General features: G+C 34.4%; 1 protein-coding gene across 6 annotated transcripts in view; it reads left to right on the top strand.

Annotated features, from left to right (window-relative positions):
• Positions 1 to 19536, top strand: part of PRKACB (protein kinase cAMP-activated catalytic subunit beta) — a 117072-nt gene extending 97536 nt beyond the window's left edge. For all 6 annotated transcript variants that reach the window (XM_036089907.2, XM_036089904.2, XM_036089905.2 and 3 more), the window contains 3 exons: positions 1876 to 1998; positions 12454 to 12618; positions 16222 to 19536. In XM_036089907.2, coding sequence (XP_035945800.1) covers positions 1876 to 1998; positions 12454 to 12618; positions 16222 to 16347 — 414 coding nt within the window. In that variant the 3' untranslated portion in view covers positions 16348 to 19536. The remainder of the gene's footprint in view (positions 1 to 1875; positions 1999 to 12453; positions 12619 to 16221) is intronic.
• The last annotated feature ends 415 nt before the right edge of the window (positions 19537 to 19951 follow it).

The raw sequence follows: 19951 nt of genomic DNA, 5'->3' as shown, positions 1-19951 counted from the left end.
TGTTAACACATTTTTTTCTGTGAGAACACTTAACAATGTGATGACAGAATAAGCACCAAAACTTTAAAAAATGTGTATATATTGTAAAAGTAATAGATGTTCATTGCACAAAATTTGGAAAAGGCAGAGAAATAAAAAGAAACAACCAAAAAACCTATCATCTCACCATTCAGAGACAGCCTTTTTAAAAAAAAAAAATATTTCAATATATTTTTCCGTGCATGTTATCATAGTTGAGCTATAGTGAATGTATAGTTTGTACTCAGCTTTTTACACTTGAATGATAACAAGCATGCAAACATCATTCTAATGGCTTATTTGCAAATATATCAAAAAGTATTTTGCCATTCTTCTATTGCTAAATGTTCAGGACATTCCTTTTTCTTTTTCTTTTTTTGCTATTATAAATAACTGTAATAAACATAAACATTTTGTGCGTAAAGCTTTTTCTGCATTTGAAATTATTTTTTCAGGACAGATTCCCAGAAGTAGAATTACTGGGACGAAGGGTATCAACATTTTTAAGTCTCTCCATAAATATTGCCAGAGTGCTTTTCAAAAAGATTGTAACATTTTACACTCCTTCTAGCAGTGTGAGAGTGACTGTGTAGTCACACGGTCTAGCATTAGATATTCTTATTTTTAAAATCATTACTAATAGGCAATAAATGATATTTTATAATTTTAAGTCTCATCTTTGGTTATTAGATTTTTTTTTTTTTTTTTTAAAGATTTTATTTTATTATTTATTTGAGACACAGAGAATGAGAGAGAGAGAGAGAGAGCACATGAGAGGGGGGAGGGTCAGAGGGAGAAGCAGACTCCCTGCTGAGCAGGGAGCCCGATGCGGGACTCGATCCAGGGACTCCAGGATCATGACCTGAGCCGAAGGCAGTCGCTTAACCAACTGAGCCACCCAGGCGCCCCTGGTTATTAGATTTTTTTAATGCTTTATAGACATTTGGTGGGTTTTAGGTGTGTGTGTATCTGAATTATTAGTTCATGTCCTTTGCCCATTTATCTGTTGTAATTTAGTTTCTCTTACTGATTTAATTCTCTATACCTAGGGTATTAAAATCTGGTATAGTTTTTATAAACATTAACACAACAATCTCAAAAATAGAAATCAAAGTTTAATAAAAGGTGCTGGCTCAACATCACATGCCTTCATTATAGTAAAAATATTGTAATGAATGACATTAATCGTGAGTTGAATTAAAAGAATTAAAGCAAAGTTGATGCCCATTTCTATTAGTGAAACAAAGTGCTATTCTTTTTATGCTAGTCTCCCTTTAAAAACACATAAAGAAAAAAAATCTCTATATTATAGTATATTTTACCTAATAATTTGAAAATTAAATAGTTTGTAAAGCTAAAATTTTTTTAAAAATTTGGAGTATGGGGAGTGGTGAGGGTAATTTGAGGGCAGAACAAAAGATGTGGCAAGAACTCAATTCTTCTCTCCATGATTGAGTTGGGTTTTTTTTCCCCATAATCTTTTGTGCCAACTGACATTGATCATAATTGATAACAAACTTTATATAAACATGTTAATATTTTATTTTTATTTTCTTATAAATACTGCTAGTTCTTAATTTTGGCAAGTTTAGTATGAGAGAAAAAAACAATTAAAAATAACCTTAGGATTGTACATTTGGGTTGTAGTGTACTTTCATGTACGTCATTTCCTTTTATTTGATAAAATGTGACCTGATATATTTTGTTCATTTTTTATTCTATCCTGAATACCTAGCTGCTCAGCAACTGCTCTTTAACAAATTTCATATGCTTGTAGATCATTTTGAAATCATCTGTGACTTCATTCTCTTCTGAGTAGATTAAGTAATAAATGATATTTTCTGCTGTTTATCTTAGGGCTACAATAAGGCAGTGGATTGGTGGGCATTAGGCGTGTTAATCTATGAAATGGCAGCGGGCTACCCCCCATTCTTTGCAGACCAACCAATTCAGATTTATGAAAAGATTGTTTCTGGAAAGGTAAGTAATACATTTTATTATTCCTCTGTCATTCATAATTTTCATAATTTCTATAATGAGTAAGCTTTGTAGAATGACACCATTTAATGTCATGAGAATATTACCCTAAGTTGGGAAAAATACAAAAATATCCATAGTTGCTACCTTTGTATCTAGTGTTCATTTAAGATAACAAAATAAATATTAAATCATTGAAGTTTCTTATTTCTTTGTATCTCAGCCAGATTCACACTCGTGTGAAAGCTGACCTTCTGATCCGTGAACTTAAAATTTATAATATCACCTATTCAGAAGGTTCCCTGAATGTTCCTAATGTAGTAATTTATCTTTTTTACCGAGATCCAAATTTAAATCATGGATGCTGCATAGCTGGACTATAAGAACAAGACACCAATAGAATGAGTCTTATCCAGCCACGTAGAATCCACATATCAACACAGTATTGTTCCATATCACACAGTGCAGATGTAGTCTACAGGGATCACAAGATTTTCAGTTATCCTTTACTTCATTTAATGGGGAAAGTTTTATTTTATGGCAGTATTCACAAATTAGGGGACTAACTAAAGAACTTATACTTCAGCAATGTCAAAAATAAAAAATAAATACTTCTTACAGATAACTAAGCTAGCTGTTGAAAGATTTACACTAAGGTAATACAGAAAGGCAGAATAGAATATTTAAGTAATTAAGTATCACTGCTGTCAGGGAAATCCAAATCAAAACCTCAATGAGATACCACCTCACACCAGTCAGAATGGCTAAAATTAACAAGTCAGGAAACGACAGATGTTGGCGGGGATGTGGAGAAAGGGGAACCCTCCTACACTGTTGGTGGGAATGCAAGCTGGTGCGGCCACTCTGGAAAACAGTATGGAGGTTCCTCAAAAAGTTGAAAAGAGAGCTGCCCTACGACCCAGCAATTGCACTACTGGGTATTTACCCCAAAGATACAAATGTAGTGATCCGAAGGGGTACGTGCACCCCGATGTTTATAGCAGCAATGTCCACAATAGCGAAACTATGGAAAGAGCCAAGATGCCCATCGACAGATGAATGGATAAAAAAGATGTGGTATATATATACAATGGAATATTATGCAGCCATCAAAAGGAATGAACTCTTGCCATTTGCCACGACGTGGATGGAACTGGAAGGTATTATGCTGAGCGAAATAAGTCAATCAGAGAAAGACATGTATCATATGATCTCACTGATATGAGGAATTCTTAATCTCAGGAAACAAACTGAAGGTTGCTGGAGCAGTGGGGGTGGGAGGGATGGGGTGGCTGGGTGATAGATATTGGGGAGGGTATGTGCTATGGTGAGTGCTGTGAATTGTGTAAGACTGATGAATCACAGACCTGTACCTCTGAAACAAATAATACATTATATGTTAAAAAAAAAAAGAAGATAGTAGGAAGGGAGAAATGAAGGGGGATAAATCGGTGTGGGAGACGAACCATGAGAGACTATGGACTCTGAGGAACAAACTGAGGGTTCTAGAGGGGAAGGGGGTAGGGGGATGGGCTAGCCTGGTGATGGGTATTAAAGAGGGCATGTACTGAATGGAGCACTCGGTGTTATACGCAAACAATGAATCATGGAACATTACATCAAAAACTAATGATGTAATGTATGGTGATTAACATAATGAAATTAAAAATAAATAAAAATAAATAAATTTAGTAAAAAAAAAAAAAGGTATCACTGCTGTCCTTGTTACATTTGTAGATCTCTAGGCCTCAGGTTTCTTACCCTTGTTAACTGTTTTCACCCAGGAGAATATTAAAGTCCCTGTAAAAGAACTTTTGAGATAAATATCAAGAAAAATTAGTAGACAAGCCAGGTATTTATTTTTTAAGAATTTGAAAAGTGATTATGTAAAATCCCAAGAAAGAATAAGAACCAAAGATGACATGAAGAATGTTGAGAGAACTAAAATACTTTAAAATCACTGAATGAGAGAAGCATACAGTAGTCCACCCTTATCTGCAGTTCCAGTGGCCTGCAGTCAACTATGGTCCAGAGCAGGTGATCGTCCTTCTGAGGTATCATCAGAAGGTCAGTAATAGCCTCCCACTACGTCATACACCAACGTCATTCACCTCACTTCCTGTCCTCACGTAGGCCTGGTATCATGTCACGTCATCACAAGAGGGTGAGAGACATACAATAAGATCGTTTGATAGGGGGACAGACCCATGTAACTTTTATTACAGCAGCATAGTGTTACAGTTGTTCATTGTTGTTAGTCTCTTACTGTGCCTAATTCATAAATTATGCATTATCAGAAGTAGGTTTACATGGGAAAAGACAGCCAAAATTAAGAATGCAGAAATTACACTAATAGTTCCAAATAATTTAATTATAGATCATTACAAAGTTCCTGAATCTTTACTACATTGCTTTTATTTATCCTTAACTTTACAAAAGGAATAAAACTGTCTGACAAGGATGCCATCATAACTAAATTTCACTTACTTAGAAAAATTGCTTTATTTAAAATGAATGTATCTTCATTTGTATGAATTGGCCTTCATTGGCCAATCATTACATTGTCTAAAAATTTTTTTAACTGCTTATGAATATGTTTTTATTTCACATCAAACTTTAATAGTCAGGATACAATATTAACTTAATATTTAAATCTGCATATAGTCTAAAATCATAACTGTTTAAATCTGAGTCACCTTAACAACACCTTAGCAACATAAAATTTTATCTTATCACAGATATTTTTCTTCACTTATTTAAAAATAGGAGAGGATGTTTGGTGTACTATTGTTTTTAACTAAGGGTGCCAGATTATCTCTTCCCATATTGGATATAAAGTTATTTTCATCCCTTTTCCCTTTTGCTGCTAAAGTAGAACTCGTGAAAGCAGAATATTGCCATTAAGTGATCTCTAGGATCTGTTTTATGTGAACATAAAGTCATATGCACCATTCCCAATAAAACCATCTGTTTCAACACTCAAATCCAAACTAGGATGTATCTCTGTCTACCTTACAAAAGTATTATTATCTCTCTAGCTAGTAAATAAAAGCCAAATTGGAGACTAATATTTAAATTTTTTAATTACTCGAGTCATTAAAAATCAAATTATGGTCTTACAAATCCTGTATTTCTATTTAAAATCTTTAATGGTTTGAATGATATATCATTTAAAAACCAATGTTTCAATGAGAATTATTTTTTCTGATTTTTTAAAAATATGTTATTTTATGCAACATTTTATATTGATTACATTTTTCCATTCTGAAACCATGTTACAAAGATTATAGGTGTCAGTAACATCAAAGTTAAAATAAAATGTATTTAATGAAGTGATTAATTCACTGAAATACATACATTTGAAAATTAGATTGTTAAGTACTTTCTCTATTACAATATTTTAACTGAGGTAGGTATTTTTAAATGCACAGAAAGATGATCAATCAGCTTGTTAGATTCTCTCCTACACATATTTTGCCTTTAAAAAAGGAGGAGGTGGTATTTTAAATGTCAAATTATTCATGCAATATCAAGGTTCAGGTTTAGAAATGCATAGTTGACAGAAAAGTCTTACAATTTTCGCAGTATATTTGCCATATCCTAGCAATATATATGCTGAGTTTCTGTATATAGTCTTTAAATTTCATACTTCAGTGCCATATACTCCATGACAAGTATCAGTTATGGTTTCTACAGCAACTCTATCTGGTTGCATTACTCTTGGAAATATAAAAGTTGATATTGTGTTCAAAAATGATACTTGCAAGTAAGGCAGTCAAGTAACAGCTGTTGTGGAAACCATAACTTTATAGTCCTTGACTTATATAATTAAAAAAAATTCTGAGCTTCATTATATATAAAGTAAATATCATTCCATTTTTAGTGAGCACCAAAAATGTACAAGGAGACACTATACAAAATATAAAGTTGTAAACATACATATATATAGAATGATCAAAGAAGCAGTTCATTTTTTCCTCAAGGGAAATTCACATTCACATGAAGGGTAATTGATTAGCGGTTAACTGGCTATTCCTTTTTTTGTCATGGGTCCTTAGAACCAATCCCAGGTTAGGTGATTCACTAGGAAGACTCACAAACTTCAGCATATAGTAATACTCAAGAAATGAATATCTTCTATTGTAACAAGTACCTTCATTATAAGGTACCTTATAACAAAAAGATATAAAGTAAAATCAGCAAAGGGAAAGGCTCATGGGACAGTCTCTTGAGGAAACTAGGCAAAGTTTTCAAGAGTCTTCTCCCAGTTGAGTTACAAGGGATGAACTTAATTCTTTCAGCAACAAATTGTTATCTACCAGGGAAGCTCATTAGAGACTCAGAGCCCAAGGTTTTATTGGGATCACATATACACCTTCTACTTAGTGCATACCTGCATCCCAAACTCACAGAGCAAAATAGATATTCAGCATAAGCCATATTGTTTGTACAAACAATCTAGGTACAGTGAACCACTCATATTATTTAGGGAAAGTTTCATATCAGTGTGAGGAACTGTTACCATGCCACTTCCCAGATAACCTGCCCAGGGCTAAACTTGCAAGCAGGCCTTCCTTAAGGGTAACAGTCCCAAACCTGCTACATTATCTCTTTTCTGCACAGATTCTATTTCCTAATTAATATACACATATGCAGAAATACCACTACACTTTTTCTAAGATGCCATTGTTAATGCTTTTGGGGAAATTTAAATGCCATTTTCTATTTGTCTATGGCTATAGTTAAAGAAACTTAGAGAACTTGGTAGTCATTTCCATAAAATTCAAAAGCAGCTTTACCAATGCCTAAAACCCAGGCCATTTCTTAACACTTTGCTGTGGTCATTCAAAATTCTTCTTAATACTTTCTTTGAGACAGTCCTTACTCCAGTGGTCTTTTGGGCAAATGATGGCAACTTGTTTTGCAGTGGAGGGAATGAACATCGGGTGGGTAATGGTCCTCTGTAACTACCACTCTTTCTGCATAGGTAAGAGAACAGACCAGAGAGCCCACAGTTGTAGTACTAATATTTAATAAGTATTTTTTAAATGTACTAGTTCTTTTTATATATAGGATCCAGGCTGATTAAAGTTGCTTCAGGTCCTATGAAGCAGTGTGGAGGTTGGCACCATATCTATAGAAAGCCTAATGTATGAAAGTTGTTATGCCTTTTGAAAAATTTACTAATAAATATGCTCATTTTTGCTAGATAAATTTGTTACTGGGATATAGATTTCTTAGAACTGTACCTAATTTAGAAAGGTAAATTTTTTTCTTTTTTTTTTAATTTAAATTCAATTAGCCAACATATGGTACATCATTAGTTTCAGATGCAGAAAGGTAATTTTTAAAAATTTATTCCAACATGCTTGTGGACAGAAGTTAATAGATTATTGCTTGTTGGCTGTGTGCAAACTCTTTGAGTCATTTAAGCCAGTAAATTTTATCCCAACGCATAAAAAGTCCTGTTACTAGTTAAGCCATCTCCCTGTCATTTGCAGAAGAATAGCAGTAAAAATTTTCCCTTCTTCAGTCAGAGATCAACTTTGTAATTCTGTGATTAAATTGAATGTAGACAAATTTGATTTTGGTCTTATTTTATTTCTAAAACTAAAAAAAAAGGTAAAGTGGTTAGTGAATTTAAATCACCCAGTATGGATATGGTAACAACATGATCTGATTTGCTTTGTGGATGTAACTTCCTCTTAATTTTTAGAAAATATTAATCTTTCCTAAAACCAAAATGTATAAGACTTTATAAGCAGAACCAATATTCTATCAAGTTTGCATAATTCAGAGTGAATTTTGTAATTGGTTTAACATATTACATAATGTAATTTGATGAAGTTGTTTAAAATATCAGGTATATTTATAATACTGTCTTTCTAAAATAGGGTCATAGTTTTCCTTTTTCTCCTTCACTCTGCCAAATTTAAGTACCATTAGAAAAGAAGAAAGTGCTTTTCTGTAAATTAACAGGTAGAGCATAAGAAGGAACTTCTTGCATTCTCCAAATGACTTTTCTAGCACAGACTGTCCTTGAGTAGTCTAGATATCTAGTGATAGATATTGCTGTCTTCCAAGTTCCTTCTTTGATTCAAAATGCACCTTATCATTAAAATATTCTAACAGAAAGGTTGAAAAAAATTAAAAATGTATTGATTAGTGCCTTGTGTCAGTTTCATAAAAATTACCTAATTTCTTTTCGTACCTGGGGGGATGAAGTATACTTTCATCATTTTATAGATGAGGTAACTGAGACTCAGAAAGGTGGAAGAGTTTGCCCGAAAGCATAGAGCATGTATGTGACTGGAGTTGGGACTGAAACCCAGGTATTCTTTCTACGAAAATGAAAGGCTGGTAGAATTTTTGAGATGGTTAAGAATGTTCAGTTTTATTTAGTTTAACTCCCTTATCCTATATGTAGGTAAATCAAGATTCAGAATTGCCCAAAGATGAAAGGTAGTTTGTGGCAAAGCCAGAAACAGAATCTAATTCAGTGGTTCATTTATTATCTCTACCCTTGGCTTCAGTGACTCTTCACAATCTTAGCTTTATTCCTGCATTACTGATCTTTCCTTATCAACCTCCTTGCCTTGGTCCTCTTCTCTTCTCTGCACTTTGTCCATTGGTGGTCTCATCCAGTTTCATGACTTTAAATGCCAGCTGACGATTTCCACATTCACTTGTTCAGTCCATACCTGACTCCTGGGTTGCAGACCCTTGTAGCCAACTTCCTACCTGAGATCTCCACTCAGGTGTCTAATAAATATCTTAAACTAAATCTGTCCAAAACTAACAGACTTTTGTTTTCCCTAGCAAATCTGTTCTTCCCACTGCTCTTTCCATCTCAGTTGATGGCAACACCATCCTTTCAGTTACTCAGGCCAAGACACCCTGGAGTCTTCACTCTGTATATAATGCACAGGAAAACCATTTTGGCTCTATCTTTATCTATCTTTAGAATATACACAGAATTCAACCACTTCTTACCACCACTTACTGCTGTCTTCTGAATCACTAGACTGGTTCTTTAAAAATGTTAAATTAGATCCTGTTACTCCTTCCAGAACCTTGCAATGATTCCCCATTTTCTTCAGAGTAAAAATCAAAGACCTTACAGTGCAAGAGTTTGTGAGGATGACAACATTTTGCTAAATTACTATCTATCATTTCTCTTCCTCACTAGAATGTAAACTCTGTGAAGGTAGGACTCTGTCTTATTTTGTTTACTACTATGTCCTAAGCACTATGTGCCTAGCACATAGGTGTTCGATCCATTATTTGTCAAATTTGAATTATTGCATTCATTTAATATTCATTGAGTTCATATTATATGTCAGACCAGTGCTGGATACAGCGATTAGTTATGGTCTCTGCCTTCATGAAGCTTTCAAGAAGTGGACACTCACTCTCAGATACTGACTCAGTTGGTCTTCTGTGTATTCCAAACATCTGTATTTTTTAAATTATCACAGACTATTTTGAAACACAGCGTATGTCAAAAGCTTGTTCTGTATGTCTATACCTCATACCTGTAGAAATAGATTTATTCTCAAGAATATATCATTAGGAAATTCAGCAGTAACTTAGTCCCTAAAGGTTGTTAAATAATCCTAGCCAGGAAATAATTAGGGGGAAAAGACCAAATAAACACTCTAGGAAGTGTATATTGTGCAAACACCTCTTTCATGTTAATGCCAGTTTCCAGTGATCTTATCTCTCAGATCTAATGGTTTAATGGATCTAGACTTTTTCTTTTCCCTATCTGGCTCTTTTTCAGCTACTTTCACATTGTTTGCCCAATAATGGACTGGCAGAAAGACGTAGAAGTCAGGAGGATTAAGTTATTTTCCCAACAATGAAACTGAGTTGGTAGTCTCACTGGAGCTTGGGTTCCTTATCTTAAAATGAAGGTTTGGACTAAATTAAACTAAAACTCCCTTTGCTCCAATATTTTAGGATTCTGATTTCAATTTCTACAGCAGTTATAATTAATAATAGTAATAGAAATAATACTCTTCTTAATATAATTTTGAAGGAAAAATTAGTCATTCTTCCCATTATAGAAATCTTTGGTGTTTCCAAGTTAATGTACCATAAAGAAAAGTCTTGCATCTAAAACATAATTGTGTTTAAGTCATTTTCTGGTTTTTGCTAATTTCAGTTTGATGAATCAACATGGCTCTTTGGAAAGTCAAATCAACAAAGAAACTACATTTCTGATTACATTTCAGAACAAACAGAAAAAATACTTTCATAATGATTCCCATTATTTCTCCTTCAGTATACTTAAAGGATCTGACATAGTCTCATTAACATGCTTACTATGTGAGTGTGGGCTACCTAACAGAATCTCTGGGGAAGAAGAGAGGGTGTGATGTGGAGGTGAAGAGGATATGCCTATCATATGATAAGGTTTCCAAATGACTCTGATATCTACCATCACAACCCCCCAGCCACAACTCCTCATTTGAGAATCACTCTTCTTAAGATTACAAAGATATACACACACCTTAACTAATCCAATACCAACACTTCATCTGCATTCCAAAATAAAGAACTACTCTATTTAGGTGTGTATATTCTTTAAGCATTCTATTGCACATTACCTGAATTCAAAAGATAATTTATATGTGGTACATTATTGTCTACTGTTCTGAACATCATGAAGGGGAAAATAACTGGCACATTACATTGAACAGTTCATGCAGACTCTATTCCAAACAAAGATAGCTCTACTTCAAATAAGTTACTTCTTTGGAATCTAAGCAAAGTTGGAATATAACCACTGTATAAATAAATCATGTTATTTTTAGACAGTATGCCTTTTGAGTACAGCATATTCTGTAGTTTCTACTCCAACTAGGATAAATGAGGAAGTGTGCAGCAAATATTTTTAAGATGAAAATTTCAGTCTTTTGGAAGTGTCCTGACAATAACTATTTTCAGGTTATTGAATCATGAGAACAGTATAGAATAATTAAGAGTGTATACTCTGAAGTCAGAGTACCTGGTTTGGAATTATAGCTCTCCTACCACTTATTAGCTCTATAATCTCAGGCAAATAACTTAATCTGTGTAAGTTTCAATTGCATCACCTGTAAAATGGAGATCAAATCATGTTTACCTTAATGTTAATTTTGGGTTTTATGAGCCAGTGCGCATAAAGTTTAGCACAGTGATGAACTTCTAATAAGCCATTATATAAATAAAACTTTACTTTTAGAATTAAAAACTAAAGATAGTGGCAATTCACATGTTTTTTTTTTTTTTTAGAACATAAACCCTCTTATAATCTGTGATAATACAGGCTTTGCAAAAATGAGGCTTTTAGTTGCTAATTTATATGAGTTGACCCCAAATCCTGTTCAGTTATTAGCTATTCGACCTTCAATTAGTCTTTGGTTGTTGGACACAAATATTAGTTTTCCTCTAGTATGATGATTTTAGTTTATTTACATTAAAATTTTTTTCATCTGTCACTAACAGAAAAAATAAAACTTCTGCACAAAGCAGTGAATAGAGTTGCAAAGAGTGTTTCTCAAGTTTTCATGCACATATGAAAGAATCACTTGGAGATAAAAACCTTAGAATTTCAGACCCAATGCCCCCATCATTTGAAGTAAGCCCCAGGAATCAGCATTTTTATCCCTCCACTCTCCCAGTTGATTCTGATGAAAGTGGGTCCTAGGAACACACTTTGAGAAGCATTTATGTACAAAATAGCATAAGTAGCAGTTAGAAGACTATTGTTATGAATCTGGCTTTGCCACAGAGTCTAGCTTTGCCTGCTAATGATTTAACTTATACTTTGACAATATGAGAATGTGCATCATGTTGAGCTTTTTGAAAGTCAGAATATAAATTAAGGAGTTCTATATATTTGAAGACTGTGTAATAAAGAACAAAATTCATGAGCCTAGGAATCATGACTAGATGTTTAGTGCCAACTCTGTCACTTTGTAGTCTAATGATTGGGTAAGTTATACAATGTCTGTGGATCCTAGTTTCTCCATCTTTAGAATAGAATTAATACCATATTCACCAAGTATGTCATAGCTCATTGCTATATATCCAGCGTGAGAGCAGTGTAGTACATAGTAGGTCTCAATAACTGTTAACTGGACAAACAACATTATTTGAAATGATGTAATAAATTCTGGGAATAACAAACAAAAGTGGCACAGCACCCTCCCTCCAGAAGCTCATGGTCTGGGGGAAAGAGACATACACAGATATTGCAGCATACCTAAATGAAGATCAACTGAGGCAATGTCATGACGCGCAATAGGAGTCAGAAGGTGATGGTGGCACTTGGAGAGAACCACGGTAAGAACGCAAAGAGCTCTGAAAGGGATCTGTTAACCCTTTAAAGCATTTTCTTCAGAGGTCTCTGCCCTGTTGGAAGTTGAGGCCATGCTAACGTATGTTTGACCACATGGTGTGTTGGTACAGGTCCGATTCCCATCGCACTTCAGTTCAGATCTCAAGGACCTTCTAAGGAACCTGCTACAGGTGGATTTGACGAAGCGGTTTGGAAACCTGAAGAATGGTGTGAGTGATATAAAAACTCACAAGTGGTTTGCCACCACAGATTGGATTGCTATTTACCAGAGGAAGGTGAGCCGTTTCTTTAATTTAAAAGCTTTTACAAGTTGGTATTTAAATTATATATAACAGAGATATTTTCAGCTTAACACATGATTTTAATTTTTTTTACCTTTGAATTATTCCTATGCAGGACTTAAGGGACATTTCCAGCCCACAACTTAAAAATGAGTTTTCTCCCTGATAAAAGAGAAAGCATATTCTATTTTGACCATCAACCTGAAATGTTTTCAGTGTCAAATTTTTCCTACCCATGCCTCTTATTCTTTACAATATCATGGTAATTAAACAGTAGACAGTGTCCCAAAGGTTTGCATTTCGACACTGGTATGAAGCCACATTAGAAAGACAACATATAAAGAAATGTAGTCTCCCACCCGGAATTGGCACAAGCTAGATTTAATAACATTTAATAGCTAGATTCATCAGATATTTTTCAGTCTTTGTCGCTTCACCTTTCTATCAAATTGAGACATTTAAGTAAAGATTTTGCTGTGCAGAATTACCTTTATCTCTCCTTTGCTTCTTAAATGCCCAGTTAAAGATAATTTGTATTTATAAAGTGTTTACATCTTGAATATATTTTTTCTCTTTTTTTTTTCATAAAACCAAAACTCCTAATGTTTCAGAGACTTGCCATATTGCTCTGCAGCACGAGTGAATTTCCTTAGGAAAAAAATGTAAATGCTGTAATTGAATATTAATAGCACAGTTTTCTGAGTTTATATCTTTTAGAAAAAATTATAAAAACAAAGATTAAAAGAATTTAATAATGCAGCAAAGACCAAAACAATGTGAGTGCAGTAGTCTCTGCATCTCATAAGATAGGTTCAGAAACTCCCTAGCCATTAAATCATGAAACAGCCCTTAGCATCATTACCTCAGCTGGATGTGTTGTATAGCCAAGAGCAATTCTATTTGGGTGACTTAGTGAATCTGTATTTTCTTTTAGTGCTTTTTGATCTGACTTCTTTTTTGTTGATGCTTCATAATTAGCTAATTATTCTCTCAGCATTTGTTGAATGAATAATCCTTATTTGGCCCCTTATTTGAAATTCCACCTTTACTAATGCTAATTTATTATATATTTATATATTTCAGTCTGTTCCTGAACTTTATTTTTATGAGTTCCTTTTGTCTATTCTTGTACTGTACACTTTACCGTTTTATATAGCTTTATGGTGTTTTTTTAATTTTCAAAATATATATTTGATCTGTGGAATTCCTTTAAATATTCATGGAAAAGAATACATAATTCAGATTTTTTATAGTTTTATTGTATGAAAATACACAAAACAAAATTTGCTATCCTGGCCATTTGTAAGTGTACAGTTCAGTGGCATTAAGTACATTCACACTGTTCTGTCGCCATCACCACCATCCCTCTCCAGAATTCTTTCATCTTGCAAAATTAGAACTCTGTACCCATTAAACAATAACTCCCTGTTTTATTAGTCTTTCCAAATACTTATATTGTATTTGGGGCTCTTAATTGGGATAACAGTATATTAATTAGAAGAGAATCAAAATCTTGAAAATTCCTCATAATGAACATGTTATATTTCTACATTTATTCAAATATTTTCTGTCATTCGGTAAAGTCTTAGAGAGCTCTGCCCCATATAGGTCCAATTTCTTTCTTAAAGAACCAAAATCTCTACTTCACTATGAATGGAACCTTTATGGAACCTAATTTAAAATAATAATAATAAATTCCTCAAAAAACTAAAGTTATTCCTTAAATTTATACATTGATTGCTATTGCAAATGCATTTGCTTTCCCATTATAGTGGAATATAGGGGGAAACATAATTTCTATGTTTGTGTTGTAACTGGCCACCTTACTAAATCCTGTTGTTGATTTCCGTAGGTTTTTCAGTGATTCCCTTGCATTTTATTGATAAATAATTACAGTGGGCAGAGATATCATTTGCCTCTACTTTTTCAATATTTATATCTTTTATTTCCATTTTGCTCTATTGTATATGGTAGAATGTCTAAAATAATATTTTTAAAGAGTAGGACTGTTGAGCTGTATTGTCTTATTCCTGTTTTGAATGGGAATGCCTTTCATGTTTTAGCTCCAAATATGAAGTTAGCTGTTTGCCTTGGATAAATATCCTTGATCAGGCTAAGAAAATATCAAAAAAAGACAACAAAAAACATACCAAAAAAAGAATATCCTTGATTCCTAGTTTATTGTGCTTTATCTTCTTTGACATATTAGCATGATGAATTATATCAATGAGATATCCTCACATTCCTGAACACCATTTAATCTTGAGGTATTATTATTATAATACCTGCAAAATATTATTTAAAATACGCAAAATCAATTTGCTAAAATTTTATTTAGGATCTTTGCTTCTATAGTCATAAGTTTTACTGACCTGCAGTTTTTGTTTTTCCGGAGTTGATTCCATGTCTTTTTATTCCTTGGGAAACTTGAGGAAATAAGAATTAACTTGGAAATTTTAACAAACTAATTTTTCTTTCCTTGAATGAAAATGTTGAGATTAATAGCAAACCTATTGTTTGCTGCTTTTTGTAATGCTGTTATCATTTAGGGACTTAAAGGCATTTAAAGATGCTACCAGGGGCGCCTGGGTGGCTCAGTCGTTAAGCGTCTGCCTTCGGCTCAGGTCATGATCCCGGGATCCTGGGATCGAGTCCCGCATCGGGCTCCCTGCTCAGCAGGAAGCCTGCTTCTCCCTCTCCCATTCTCCCTGCTTGTGTTCCTTCTCTGTCCGTGTCTCTCTCTGTCAAATAAATAAAATCTCCAAAAAAAATTTAAATAGATGCTACCATATAGTAATAGTGGGAATTTATTTTCCTTAGTGTTTAGAAACTCCCAGGCATTCGTTTTTCCTCTTTATTATTCCAATACATGTGTTCCCCTCCCACACACCACCACCACACAGTTAACTCAAGTCTTAACACTGTCTACCTGGAGATAGCATCAGACTCCATAGGTTGAGGGCTCAGTCCTCTAAGAGTGCCCCCCACCCACCTTCACTTCAGACATTCATCACAAGTCTAGTCACCTGTGCTTTTGACTAAGAAGCTATAGATCAGAGGTTCCCACAAACCCCTCCTGGGTTTCGATTACTTTGATAGAGCGGCTCACAACTCAGAAACTTTACTTACTATTACCAGTTTATTATAAAAGAATGTAACTCAGGAACAGCCAGATGGAAGAGATGCATAGGACATGTATGTGGAAGGGGCTCAGAGCTTCCTGCTGTGTCTTCAGGCACACCACTCTCCCCAAATCCCCATTTGTTCATCAACCTGGAAGCTCTCTAAACCCCATCCTTTTGAAGTTTTATGCCTTCATTACGTAGGCATGATTGTTTAAATCATTGGCCATTGGCGACTGAGCTTAGCCTCTAGCCCCTCTTGTCTCCTGGAGGTCAGGGGGTAAGACTGAAAGTTCTGAGTGTCTAACCAGCGCCCATCCTTAGGTTGGCTAGGGGCTTTCCAAAAGTCACCTCATTAACATAACATTTATGAAATCCAAGAGTTTAAAGAGTTCTGTGCTGGGGACTAGGACGAAGACCAAATTTATTATAATCATAATATCATATCACACTTAGGTTTCCTTCTCAATTACAGGTTGAAGCACCATTCATACCAAAGTTCAGAGGCTCTGGAGATACCAGCAACTTTGATGACTATGAAGAAGAAGATATCCGTGTCTCTATAACAGAAAAATGTGCAAAAGAATTTTGTGAATTTTAAAGCTGAGCAACAAGATAACATCAGAGCTTACACTCAGTCTTTGCACTCTGTTGAGAGATACGGTGGAGCTGAGACCGTCCTTGTTGAAGCAGTTACCTAGTTCCGTCATTCCAGCGACTGAGTGAGGTCTTTATTGCCATCCGTGTGTGCGCTCTGCATCCACCTATGTAACAAGGCACCGCTAAGCAAAGCATTATCTGTGCCATAACACACAACTAGACACTTTCCTGCTTCCCTTTGGTTTGTCTTTCTCCTCCCCTACATCCATTTCTTCCTTTTTTCATTTTCATCAGTTTTTCTCCAAACAGTGCTCCATTTTATTTTGTTGGTGTTTCAGATGGGCAGTGTTATGGCTCTGTGATATTTGAAAGGAAGGATGAGTGTTGCCTTCGGTAGTTCTTGCCATTATTTTTGTTGGTCAGTGGCTTGAGGCTATACTTCCAATAACTGTTTTTACTTTGAGTAGCTCAGACTCAGTTTTGCCAAAACTTTTGACAATTTTTGAAGACAGAATGTCTTATCAACAAGGCAGTTTATACAAAACAAAACAATAACTTTCCTAGAATTCACTGTTCTGGCAAGACACTTGGGCAGACTAACATAGAGTAGCTAGACCCAGCAATTTGGATTCCTAGAGATCAGAGGCTCTATTTCTCTTCACTACCTTTTGTATCATCTTCCCCTCGAGTAATTAAGTGACCAGCTGTGCAGTGTGACAAATGTGTCTCATTCACAGGAAAAACTGATGCTATGGATCATCGCTTGGTACCAGCCTTTATGTAGGTATTAGAGCTAGCTCTAAGATTTCTAAACCTTCACTCCTCCATAAGGGTTTTAGCCAGTATTTTAACAGAACGTGACTGATGAAGAAAGTGACAATTTTTTTAGTTTCTCAAATAGTCCTCATGGTAAGCTTTTTAAAGGAAAAGAAATGAACTAAAAACATTAATGCGGACAAATACTTCGCTGAGTCAAACAAATGGCTTGATACTTGTAAACGGTATAGAGATGTTCTTATTTATATGAGGTTTTTGTTTGTTTGTTTTGTTTTGCTTTGTTTTGTCACAGTTAAGAACAAAAGGAATTATTGCCAGGTTATTCCGGTATAATCTATATGTCAGCCTGAGGTGGAGGCGCTGTGGAAGCTTCGGCTTTCATCCTGTGCCTCATCAACGAGGAAAAGGGACGAAGTTTTTAAAACTGCCACAGTTGTATTTTAATTTTGAGGTGTGATATTTTTAGACATGTCAGAATTTCAAGCCTCTTTTCTTTCAGGAAACAGAATGTATGATCATGCAGATACAATTTTAGTATTTGAGTTTAATTTTTTTATACTTCCTTGCCAACAAAATTGCTGTCACGTGGAAATTTCAAGCACTTTTGCACATTTAGTTCAATGTTTGTTGAGAATCCATGGCTTACCTCCGTTTTTTAAATATTTTTTTCCTTGCTTTTAAATTTTGCCATCTGATTTTATCTCCGTGTGTCAGTGACCTATCTTAAAACAACACACCGAAAGAGTCGAAAATAAACTGTGTTCATTTTTTATGATCAATTTACATGCATATAAGTTGTTTTTAATCAAACCGATCTTAGTGTAGATAAGCATTCTATTTGCTTCATTATTGGTGCAGGTCACTGACTCTACTTCTTTTCCTCTGTACCCTTGTAAAACCTTTGAAGACATTTAAAAAAGCCTGTCTGGAATATTCTCTGCATCAATCTGTACATCTTTTGGTTGTCAAGTGTTTTTGCATGGTTATGTCATTTAAAAGCTGATACTGATTTCAGTTGGTCCACCTATATTTAAAATGTGCAACAAAAATATGAAATACTTCGCTGTATCAAGTTTTATGTGACAAAAATATATCATCATGTTAATAAATTTAAAACATCACATGTATAAAATATTTTAATTAGTTTTTGGCCCAAGAACATGCTGATCATTGTATTCTATGTGTATGCTACAAATTCTATGGTAGCTTTATTGTATATTATTGTAAAATTATTTTAATAAATCATGGGGATGACAATTTGATTATTACATTTTAGTTTTCAGCAATTAAAAAGATTTCTGTAAGTTCTAAAAAAAAAATGTTTTAAATAAAATTACTATTGCCCTGCACAACTTGCTGTAAACTCTGCCTAGGTAGATCACCCCTAGGCGTACATTGGTTTTGAGGGCTATTTCGCCATGCCCATTTTACTCTCCATTTAAAGGACATGAGCAAGCTTTCAGATATGTCAAGGGAGTCTATTTCCAGCCAATCAAGTACACTGGATTAGAATATCTTAAAGTTATATAAAACTCACAGTTTTAGCCACAATTTAGCCAAGAACAAGATAAAAACTTGAATAAGAAATAAGTGGAATGAATCAGTATTTAACCTCAGATTACATTATTTGAAACAGAAGAAATTACATTTTTACTCAGTAAATAATAAGGAGATGGCATTGCAGAGGAAGGACCCCCTGATTCGAAGTCAAAGACATCTGGGTCTCAGGCTGGTCTGTCACAGTCAGCATGACCTTGGCCTTAGCTCTTCAAAATGAGTTCCATTAGGCAGTTTCTAAGGTCTTTTCTAATTTTCACATGTCATGACAAGTTTCTTTTTATTTGACAGTTTGAAGGGATAATGTGCTTTGAAGTAAGTCTTGGTAAGGCGATATTTTAGGGCCTTCCTTCTCTTTCTTCTCCTTATCTCTTACAGGGTTCTTACAGTTTTTTTGAATATCATGAGGACCTCATGTCTGTTTTGATTCCTTCCTCTTTCACTGATGCTAAATATCCAATTGATATCAAACTGTCAACCTACCAAAAAAAGATATTGTGGCTTGTGGGTATTGCTGTCTTGTTTTTGATATGTTCTTGTATTGACTGCCCATTGGCCTGAAAATACTCATCGTAAGCCTAAAAAAACAAAAACAAAAAAAAAATTTTTTTTCTTTCCCACTGACTGTTTTATCTGCTTGTTGTAAGACTCAAATGAAATAATGTATGTGAAAGCACCTTGTAAACTGTAACCTATCAATGTAAAATGTTAAGGTGTGTTGTTATTTCATTAATTAATTCTTTGTTTAGAATGGAATTTCCTATGCACTACTGTAGCTAGGAAATGCTGAAAACAACTGTGTTTTTTAATTAATCATAACAGCAAAATTAAAGTATCTTCAAAGGATAAAACAGTATATTAAGTCTTGTGTTCTATCTGGTGCCCTTATCTCCTGATTCCTTCTCTGCAGGTACTACAGATGCTTATAGATTCCAGTTTGTATGTGTTGGGTTGGTCTGTGGTGGTGGGAACAGAGTAATAGGGGAGAAACGTCCACCAATCAGGTCCAGCTCAGTGTATATTAAGAAACTACTAGATTCATTCCATAGTTTCTAAAAAGTGTTTCTACTTCTTCCTCATGCCATTAGTCCAAATTACTCTTAACAGAATGTTGAAAATATTCATATTTAAATGATTGACACTGCAAGAGACCTCATCCTTGTATTGGAACAATAAACTATGAATTTTTACTTCCTTCTTTCAGAAGTGTTGAGTTCACATTACGTCTTATGATTCCAGCCAGGTTGATTAGTGTGTGTTTCTACACTTGT

The sequence above is a fragment of the Halichoerus grypus genome, chromosome 5 (assembly GCF_964656455.1).
Source record: "Halichoerus grypus chromosome 5, mHalGry1.hap1.1, whole genome shotgun sequence".
Classification (NCBI taxonomy): Eukaryota; Metazoa; Chordata; class Mammalia; order Carnivora; family Phocidae; genus Halichoerus; species Halichoerus grypus.
Note: the sequence above shows the minus strand (reverse complement) of the source record. Positions and strands in the feature narration are given on the sequence as shown.